Source organism: Cyprinodon variegatus, unplaced genomic scaffold (assembly GCF_000732505.1).
Source record: "Cyprinodon variegatus isolate N-32 unplaced genomic scaffold, C_variegatus-1.0 Scaffold402, whole genome shotgun sequence".
Taxonomy (NCBI): Eukaryota; Metazoa; Chordata; class Actinopteri; order Cyprinodontiformes; family Cyprinodontidae; genus Cyprinodon; species Cyprinodon variegatus.
The window spans coordinates 79,654-90,083 of record NW_015150855.1 but is presented as its reverse complement, the minus strand read 5'-3'; the positions used below and the strand labels follow the sequence as shown (position 1 = coordinate 90,083).

The following is a 10,430-nucleotide window of genomic DNA, read 5'->3' as shown; positions in this document are numbered from 1 at the left end:
TTTTTTTTAAAAACTGGATCGGCAGTCTGGATCGGCATTTTACATGCTTTGCCGATACGCATTTTTTTGCCAATATCGGCGTCCCGATCCGATACGTGGATTGGATCGGGACAAGCCTAGTCTGAAACCATAGCTATTCGCCTAAAAGGGCGCATGCGCAGGAAAAGATGGCTAACTGGGGATGAACATGTAGGGCGGCCTTACGTAAACACCTCACCAGAGTGATTGAAAATTAGGAGGATCACTTATTTAAATAATCCACCATGAAATAAAAGATTGTTGTCTATACCTTTAAGCTAACGAGAAAGGACAATTGCCCATTGGTTGAAACCCAGTCCAGGTTTCAGTTTAGTTTTCTTCAGTTTAGTTGTGGCAAAAAAATATTTTCTCTTGGTGTAAGAAACTCTAAATTGTTATACTAAATGAAAAACATGCTATGCTTGTTTTTTTTAGAATGAGTTGGAGAACTTCCCCATCAGCTCAATCCAGCACTGCCAGGCTGTGATGAATGCCTGCAGCTATGACTCCATCCTGGCTGTGGTGTGTAAAGACTCCAGTCAGAGCAAACCAGACCTCCACCTGTTCCAGTGTGATGACATCAAGGTAGGCTGCCTTAAAATAAAACCGAAACCTGCTGAAGAGTAAATGCTCCTGATAATCTACTGATCCATTTTGTCTTGACTGAAATCGATGGGTTTTTATTATCAACACATTTTAATTCAGGAGAGCTTGCGGACTTTAAAATGAAGTCTTCAGTCCCTCATTACTGAACTTTCAGTCAGAACCTAAAGAATTATGCATTAAAGGTATTTCAAACAATGACTTGAAAAGATTAACTCAAAATAAAAAAAAAAATGAAAAAGGGCCGAGGAAATGACCCTGTGGTGCTCCAAATCTGATCAGCTTCCCCATTTTTTGTCGTTTTTAAACCGATATTTTAAAAAAATGTTCTGTTTCAACAGGCAAATCTGATTCACATGGATATAGAAAGTGCCATGATAGATGCCAAAGGGGGCAAAGTGAAAAAACGACCAGAGACTCTGAAGTGAGAACGTTTCCACCAACACTTCCTTATAAGGATTTTAATGGTGGCAGCTGATTGGCTGAACTTTTTATCTGCAGAGTGATTCTGAAGAGCGACGGCCTGATCCCACCTCCCCCCCCGACGCCCGCCCCTGATGCGCCACCTTCATCGAATCAAGAGGAGAGTAAGGGGCGAACAGCTGCTTGGTCGGCGTGGGCCAATGAACAGCAGCACTGTGAGTGATGTCATGGGGTTGTTGACTCATTATGTTTTCCCTTAAATCTTTTGGATACGAGGATTGTCACAAATATCGATACTCAGTCACTGTATCCGGATACAATAGTAACTGCAGGGTATCGATAGTAAAGACAAGTGCTTTCATCTTTTTGCTGTTTTTGATTTCAGATTTATAAATTATAGAACATTAAAAGAATAAAAATTCAAAGAAATTTGATAACAATTTTATATTTGATTCATTTGTTTTGCATTTATTTTCACACTTATTTGACCAGCATCTGTCATTCTGTGGACAAAACTTGTCCCATGTAGAAAATAAATGGGTACATTTTTCAAAACAATACAAATATTGTGTATGCCTTTGGTCATTTATTACTTCTTGACCCCTGCAGTTTCAAGTTTCAGTTTTTAAAGTAATTGCTGTCCAATTTAAAAATAGAATGTTTACCATTAGTAATGCTACACAGACTCTAAAACATGCCATTAACTAATCATTTATAATACAAAGCAAACAATATTATAAATTATTTATAAATGCTAATACATTGAGACCATCTGTTTTTTGAATTAATCAAGAAAAACATTCAATAGATAAATCAAATAATCGATAGCTGCAGCCTTACGCAGTGCAGACTTGGAAAACCAGTAGAAATTATAAATGTCCGCCATGTTGTGAGTGGCAAATCCTCAAAAGGGAAGAAATGCAGACCTGCTTAAAGTTGGGTTTTTACAACAAAAGGAGTGCATAAACTTTATGAATTTTAAATGATGGTAATGATGAGTGTTATAGTGATCATGGCTGTGAATCATAATTGGTTAAAAGGAAAAAAATTGCGAAGAAAATGTGTTTAAATTTGCTTTAATTTAATTAGATCTAAATCTGGTTCTTATAATGAGCAGTTATTTAGTTTAGTGGTTTTGTTGTGAGCTGGGTTCAACCCTCTGAGTGAGGTTAGATTACTGTAAGGATGAAGATCTGAGTGTTTTTCTTTCTCTTCCTTAATGAGGTAAGAAGTTTCTCTGCCTCCTGGTTTCCCCTTTAAATCCAAACATTTTTTCCCGGGCAGTCGGTTTCGTTCCAGAGGTGTTTTGCATGTGATGACGGCTGTGACGTTGTGTTGCAGATGAGCAGCAGCATCTGTCGCAGTACGACGGAGCGGGGGAGATGACGGCGCTGCGGGTGGACCGAGACGTGGTGAGGCTCACATCCTTCTGGTCTGAAAGCCACTGCAGACGGTTTGGGTTCAACACAAAATACTGCAAAGGACTGATTGTTGGGCCAAGTTTGATTTAAACATAATCAGAGTTTGAAGGAAAATCAGCTTATAGTTGAAAGAATGGTGGGGTGGGGGGTGGTGGGGGGGATGGACTCTGCTCTGTTGGTTCTGGTTTAATCATTAATGCTTCAGCAAACCAATTCATAATACGGCTTGTTGTTCTCTCTGCAGCAAATCCTAAACCACATCCTGGATGACATCGAGTTCTTCGTCACCAAACTGCAAAAGGCGGCAGAGGCCTTTAACGAGCTCTCCAAGAGGAAGAAGGCAACGAAGAGCAAGAAGAAAGCTCCAGGAGGTGAGCAGGAGCTTCTAGGCTGGACTTTATCCCAGACAGACAGAAATATTCAAATATTTTTTATATTCAAATATTTTCATTACATTTTACAAGTACAAAGCAACAAAATAAACTCTCTGCATTTAACCCATCCACTTCGGGAGCAGTGGGCTGCCATCGTGCGGCACCTGGGGAGCAGTGTGGGGTTAAGGGTCTTGCTCAGGGAGCCAGATTGGCAGGGTGTGGAAGTGGGGATTGAACTCAGGACCTCTGGCTCCCAAGTAGTGTTGCCCCGATGCAGGTTTTTTGTCCCTCATACCTGGCTGTGCATTATGAGCCTATAGTGATACCATCTGTTTGAAACTGATGTGTCTGTGTATATGTATGAAGAACTGCATACTACTTGAATGTAAAGTAATTGCCATCATGGTGAAGCAGGTAAAAGACTTCCCCAAAATGAATCCAGTAGAATTATATATTGCCTACCTATAGTGGGTGACAATAGTTGAATAAACTTTTGGCTCTCAGAATGGTATCGGTGCCCTACTTGTTGGTACTCGCTGATACCGATACCACCATTTTAGTGCTGGATCGGAGCCCCGTCTGATACTGATATCAGAATTGGTGCAACACTAGTCCTAAGCGCAATGCCCTAACCCAGGGGTCGGCACCCGCGGCTCTGGAGCCACATGCAGCTCTTTAGCGTCCCCTTTGAGGTTCCCTGGAGCTTTTTCAAAAACGTATGAAAATTTTTTTTTTTTTTGTTTGTCTTGATATGGTTTGCAGGAGTTCAAACAAAAAGTATGTTTTCCAGTGCTGTAAACATTTGTATAATATATTTAAACAATAATTTGCGTCATAGCCATAGAGATAAGTAGTCATAACTTCCAACCAGCATGGCGTGGTGCCAGGCAAAGTGTTCGGAGTGTCTCGGACCATGGATCCCAAAGGGAAAAAAGCAAGATAGCTGATGAGAAAAGAGAATTCAAAGAATGGAGTGAATCTTTTGCTTTCATTATCAATGCGGAAGGATTGCCTGCATTTTTGCTTTATAATAAGATGTTGTCAAAAAATCAAAAGAAAACTTGGAAAGGCATTTTCAGGGAAGGCATGCTAAATATGTTACTGACCACCAAGCTGGGAGTGAGAGGAAAAGCTCGATTGCAGAACTTCTGGATAAATTAGAGGAGCGCAAAGATAGATTTAAGAAGTGGATTGCACTTTTTAATTATAAGCTGTTATTCTAAACAGAATTTAACACTGAAATAAAATGAGGTGTTTATATATCCACGGTATATATTGACTTTTTAAATAAAAAAAATATATTAATAGGCTATATATTTGAAAAAATAGAAAATTTTTCCATTTTAATATCGAAAGTGTTTTTTTAAGTAGAGAACTACAATCTTTCAGTTTGGTATATAGACATTTTCAAGATTCTAATATTTTATAATACACCTAAACTGACTGAGCCATAAAAAATGAAAGGGGAAAAAAAAACAATGAGAGCTTTAGGCTGGGCTTTATGCTGCCCTGCAAGGCTTTAAACCTGGGTTTAAATGGAGACAAAGCCATTCTAAAGCACATATCAAGGTGCTCATTTTGAGCCTGGATCAAAGCATGTGAACGGAGCGGAGCCCCGTGCAATTCCCGCTCCCCGCTCAGGAGAATGTTTGCTCCTTCGGTCCGCTGCTCATAGTTGCTCCAGGACGCTCCGCTCAAAATCCGCTCCATGCTCACCTTTATCTTCCTGTCGCTCCGGTGAAATGGCTCCCTGCTCGCTCAGATTTTCAGGAGAAGGCATTTTCTGAAATTTTTACTTCATGTAATTATGCAAGGGACCTGGGACCCACTACTTGATTTAATGATGTGACCGATACCTGGCTGCTCCATTCATGTTGCCCCCTGTTTCCTATTTAATTATTAAATGTAGGAAAAAAATCACACTTAAATCTAATAAATGTTATTTTTCAAATTTTATAATCCAACATTTTTAATTGACGCTGTGAGCGCATCAGAGCGAACTAGAGTGGAGTGAAATCCTCGCTCTCAACTTTGAATTGAAAACTGCTCTTCGCTCCACCATTTTTTTCTACTCTACCTATCGCTTCACGCTCCGCTCACATGCTCTGACCTGGATCCATATTTATTTTTGATTCTGTTCATGGTGGAGAATCCTGCTTCACAGCAGCAGGTTGATCCAAACATCCTCTAAATGTTCAGGGTCATCTTTGAGCACCATTTCACTTTTCTTTCACCAGTTCACCACAGTTCTTCCAGCAGTCCACACTTTCTCTGCTCTCTTTTTCTCATCATCTTCTCCTTCTTTCCCATCGCCCGGCTTGCCACAGGTTTGCCTGCTGTGTGTAAAAAGCAACAGCAACCCAGACTGACAGCAGCTCATTGGATCATTTGTAATTTTAAATCAGGTTAGGTCTGGATCTGGACCGCAGCCCACTAATCCGTGATCTCTGCACTAGGCCACCACTCCCCCTGCAAATACTGATTTAAATTTGAATTAATTTCCTTAATGTTTTTTCTAAACCCCTTCTGTTTTAGGTGTCATTTATTTTTATTTTTTTGAGTAAATTTAAAAAAATTATGAGAAAATGTGTTAAGACATTATATTTAAATTGATTTATTTCTTTAATAATTTTCTTTGATTTGTTTTGATCAACAGAAATGTAAGTTGTTTTTTTTTACATACTAAAATATTTTTGATATATGTGTAGAAAAAAGTAAAAAAAAAGCAAAAATGTGAATAATAATAAAACTAACATTGAATGATTTTAGGGTTAAAACTGTAAAATGAAAGATTTGAAACGAAACCTTTTCTAATGTGAAAAATAAGTTTTCCTCCTCAGTAATTCAATTTCAGCAGTGGCGCCGTTTCTCCTCCATCGACTTAGTTAGAACCCTTCATATATGAACCAAAAAATCTTTAGTCTTAAACAGAACTCCGATTCAGACATTATAAAGTTCTAACCTTCTCCACGGACCCAAATGTGACGGATCAGAACCTGACATGTCTGTGCTTGTTTTTGTCCACCAGAGGGTGTCCTGTCTCTGAGAGCCAGAGCTCCCAGTGAGGAAGAGTTCGTAGACTGTCTGCAGAAGTTCAAACATGCCTTCAACCAGCTGGTAACTGGTTCCTGTTTTAACTGGTTATTTGTTCATTGGCTTGGTTCTGATCCACTCTGTTCTTAAAGCTGGGCATACACTGTACGATTTTTTTCAGTCGTTTCACACTGTGAGTTCACAGCTCACGATGCATGTGCGACCCAACGCTCTGATCCAATCTACCTTCTCACACTGCACATCTAAAAACCACATCGGACTCAGCCTCAGAGAGAGATGGCACTACTGGGACTTATATAAGGCTCACTACAGATAAATGCGCTGCTTTAGCAATTTTGTGCTGAAAGCCCTAAAAAGAAAAGGCGACGACGTATTTGGACAAAGACATGGCTCAGCAAACGTAGCTACTACTACGGTCTGTAAATTTTACTCTTCCTCTGTGTTTTCATCTGAGAGGAAGAAGAAGAAGAGGAATTCTTGTTTCGCACTGAGCGATTTGCCCACGATTCCTGATAGGGAGGTGGTCGTGAGGGGTTGATTGCCCCTCGTTACCCCTATACACGACACGCACGATCAGGCTGAAACTCGGGCCAATCTGAAAATTCTCGCACGACTGGAAAGTCTCCTTGAAAAGGGCAAAAAATTGCACAGTGTACGCCCGGCTTTAGAGGAATTATTGTAACCCGTTCTCAGACTGATTATTGGGTTAGCAGAACTCTGGAAAAAAACTGATACAAAAGAAGAATTGGTAACAATTAGAGAAAAACATCGATAAAATGAGGAACGGTTTTTAAATCTGGACAGAACAGAACCTGCAGAATATCTCATAGTTCATTCTGACCTGCAGGCGAAGCTGAAGGACCACATTCAGAACCCAAGCTCAGTGGACCTAGTTCACTTCCTCTTCACGCCGCTGAGGATGGTGAGTCCAGGAAGCGACATCATGAATGAACTTGTCTGTGCTGAAATGTTCTGTTTCAACAGGTTCAGAGTTCTAATGAGAACAATGAACTCCTGCTCCATTTTGTTCTCAGGTGGTCCAGGCGTCTGGCGGAACCGATCTGGCTAGAAGTGTCGTGGTTCCTCTCCTCACCAGAGACGCCATTGAGTTCCTCCACTCCTCGGGAACAGCAGAGGAACGCCACCTGTGGGTGACTCTGGGAGACGGCTGGACAAAATGCAGGTGAGAACATGGAGGTTCCACTAAAGAACATCCTGTTGTGTTTACGTTCCTTATGGGCATTATGGCCATAAAGTTCTGGTTCTTCGTTTATCTGTTCTTGGTAGGTTATTTCCATGGGTTCTTGAAGTTCTCATATTGAAATATTTGCTTTATGTTCTCTCTAATGTATGTTTGTTTTTGCTTAAAATACCTTTTTTTTCTTCTCTGATCAGTGTTCTCATGTTTTAGATGTTTTTGCTTCTTAATCCTGTTCTTCTCCCTTAGTTGTTCTTCTCATTTTCTTGGCTTTAAAGGTTCTGTTCTGTGTGTTTTCCAGGCTGGAGTGGCCTAAGGATCACTACTTCCCTCCCTGCGCCCTGCGGTTCCGCGACGGCTGGGAGCCTCCCGTGGTTCCGGCCGTGATGCCGAGTCGGGAGCATGAACTGATGCAGCTGGCTGAGAGCCTCGTCAACGCCGACATCCACCGCTCGGCCGACCTGCGGCTGTCTCAGGAGGTCTGTGAGATGCGCTCAGAACCCATGGGAGGTTCTGATGACGAGCGCCGCTAACATGTGTGTTCTGTTTGTCAGCAGCAGGGGGCGCTGCAGCGGTTTCCTCCAGCTGATGGGTACGCCCTCAATAACTCCTCCCACAAACGCATCCAGGTCCTGGACCAGGACACGGCCTTGGCTGCTTTCAAACACGCCGTCAGCCGCCGTGTCGACCGGTAACAGCAGGTCACATGACGCCCTGGAGAACTGAGACCCCCCCCTGCTCCATTAACCCTTCTGTTAACTAACATATCAAGGGAAAATCAGCTGTTAAAGTTCAGAAAAGGAAAAATAATGTTGATAAAAACAAGTAAATGTGTCTCATCATTATTGCTGTATGTTTTTGAAAATAAAATGAGTGAAAACTACTTTTTAGTTAAACTGCTGTAAGTTTAATATAAACAGAAGTATACAAAAAAGTCATTATTATTTATTCATAATTTCAGGATGAGTTTATTTGACACCATTTCTTACTTTTCCATTACTTAGTTGGTAAAAAAAATCCTATTGTAGAAAATAAAAACCTTTGGACACTTTTTTTATTTATGTTTATCATAAATCACATTTTAATAATTTAAAACTAGACTTTTGATCAACTATAAAGACCTTTTCCTGATGTATTTATCTAAACTGATGAAGGTGATGGTCCTCCTCTTCCTGATTGAATCTGTTCTTCATTTTCCTTTTTTCAAACCTGTTCTAATCTTTCTTCTTTAAATTTCCTGAATCTTATCTGTTCAGAACTGAACCCGAAACCTGATTGATCTTTTCTGGATCTTATCAAACGGGGGGAAGCATTTCTCCAGGGCTGGGAACTCATTTTGACCAATTTTTATTTAGATTCACAAAGTCATTTTTTACTTTTATTATAATTTTTTGTTTTAATCAGTGGAACAAAAAAAAAAAAGGTTCAGATTGTATTTTTGACATCTTGGCTGTGATCTGAGCTGAAGATTTTGTATGGTGTTCATATGATATTTCACTCAAATCCACATCCTGCTTTCTTCTTACAGGAGTTTTGATCCAGAAAATAGGTTTGAACAGAGAGTTTTTGCCAAATCGAAGTACGACTTTGTGGGGAGAAACAACACGGAGCTGTCGGTCGTCAAAGACGAGCTTGTGGAGGTAAACTGCAAATTAGTGTTGCGCCAATGCCATTTTTTGGCCCAATACCTGGCTGTGTAGTATTGGACGATACCGATACCATCTGTTTGAAATTGATGGGTGTGTGTATATATGAAGAGCTGCATCCTTTTTGGATGTAAAATAATTGCCATCATGGCTTTGTCAAGCTGCTGCCTACCTTTATGAAGCAGGAAACAGACTAAAACAAAGTGAATCCAGTAGAACGTTTTATTGCCTACCAGGAGTGGGTGACAATAGTTGAATAAACTTTTGGCTCTCAAAATGGTATCGGTGCCCTATTTGTTGGTACTTGCCGATACCGATTCCACCATTTTAGTGCTGGTGTCGGTTTCATTGCAACACTACTGCAAACGCAACGCAAAGTCGTCTTTAGTCAGCAGCTGGGTCAGAATGAGGAAGTTCTTTAGAACACAGAACCTTAGTAGTTCAGAATGAAGCGTCTGTGATAAAAGTCTCCAGGTTCTGTTCTGAGTCTGAGCTCTCTGAAGCCCTGTGTTTTGTCTGTCAGGTTCTGGATGACAGGAAGCAGTGGTGGAAGGTTCGGAACGGCTGCGGAGAATCCGGCTACGTGCCAAACAACATCCTGGAGATCACCAGAGCCATGGACGTGAACAGCCGTGGAGATCCTGTCTACAGCCATACCATCCAGGTACGCTCCTCATCTTCATCAGCACCTTACCCTTCATCCCCCCCTCGACATTCTCTTACCTTCATCCGTGTTTCATTTCTCATCGCTGAAGCTCATGATGCCAAAGAAGGAGTTTGAGTTATTTAAGGTAGGATGAGTCGGGCTGTGTGGTTCCTCCAGGTTCTGCCCTGTAGTTCTCCCTGCTGCTGTTGGTTTGCTGTGGATCTTAAAGGAACAGTCTCACATTTTGGGAGCTTTGACGAACTGTTTGGGTCGGTTCTTGTCTCTTTTCCAGTTTCTGTAGAATTACGGTTTAAATTGAAGTTTTTTTTTTCTTCAATTTGAGTTTTTTTTATTTCTTTGTTGTGGTTCGGCTTGAAATCCGGTGATGGTTCTGACTGAAATATTCAGAACCTATCTGGTAGTACCTCCAGTTTCTATCCAAACATAGATATTTCTGTCTCCTTACTGCCAGTTTGAGCACAAACCTTTTACTTTCAATTTAGAGGGCAGACAAACTCCCTTAAGGGCTGGTTATCCTCCCGCTGCAGTTTGTCGCAGATATTTTTGATTTATGCCCATTTTTGAAGCGTGGTCTGCGCTATGTTATTCCCCACCACAACGCAAGAGGGACAATCAGGAACTAGCTGTGGGTCTAGATACGGCCGAGGCGGTGAGGAAGAGGGGGAAAGTTTGTGCGACAACATAGGGACATGAGGGCCAAAAAGACCAGGTGGAAAAAGGGTCCCAGCGTTCTCGCACACCTCGCTCTTCTTGCTGGTCCATCTTCACGAGTCGTTTTCCACAATGGCGGTCATACAAATAAAACAAGCCGATAAGGGTTAATTTTTTTTTTATTTCACTTAATTTCAACAATAACATATAAAATATACAGATAAACAAACAAATATGCCAGGGTGTATATAATATAATCACAATTAACAAGTACAGTCAGGAGGAAAGACAGACAAACACATTTGTTTAGGAGTGTCATATATACGTATGTACATAAAAACATATATATATATATATATATATATATATATATAT

At 40.7% G+C, this 10,430-nt stretch overlaps 1 protein-coding gene across 5 annotated transcripts in view; it reads left to right on the top strand.

Moving 5' to 3' along the window:
• Positions 1-10,430, top strand: part of eps8 (epidermal growth factor receptor pathway substrate 8) — a 43,254-nt gene that overhangs the window by 18,505 nt on the left and 14,319 nt on the right. For 3 of the 5 annotated variants that reach the window (XM_015387714.1, XM_015387713.1, XM_015387712.1), the window contains exons 6-17: positions 454-603; positions 963-1,045; positions 1,123-1,259; positions 2,386-2,456; positions 2,710-2,836; positions 5,868-5,956; positions 6,741-6,815; positions 6,928-7,076; positions 7,393-7,570; positions 7,649-7,782; positions 8,620-8,731; positions 9,261-9,401. In XM_015387714.1, coding sequence (XP_015243200.1) covers positions 454-603; positions 963-1,045; positions 1,123-1,259; positions 2,386-2,456; positions 2,710-2,836; positions 5,868-5,956; positions 6,741-6,815; positions 6,928-7,076; positions 7,393-7,570; positions 7,649-7,782; positions 8,620-8,731; positions 9,261-9,401 — 1,446 coding nt within the window. Of the gene's footprint in view, positions 1-453; positions 604-962; positions 1,046-1,122; positions 1,260-2,385; positions 2,457-2,709; positions 2,837-5,867; positions 5,957-6,740; positions 6,816-6,927; positions 7,077-7,392; positions 7,571-7,648; positions 7,783-8,619; positions 8,732-9,260; positions 9,402-9,492; positions 9,529-10,430 lie in introns of all 5 variants that reach the window. The other 2 variants (XM_015387715.1, XM_015387711.1) reach the window with 2 other exon arrangements.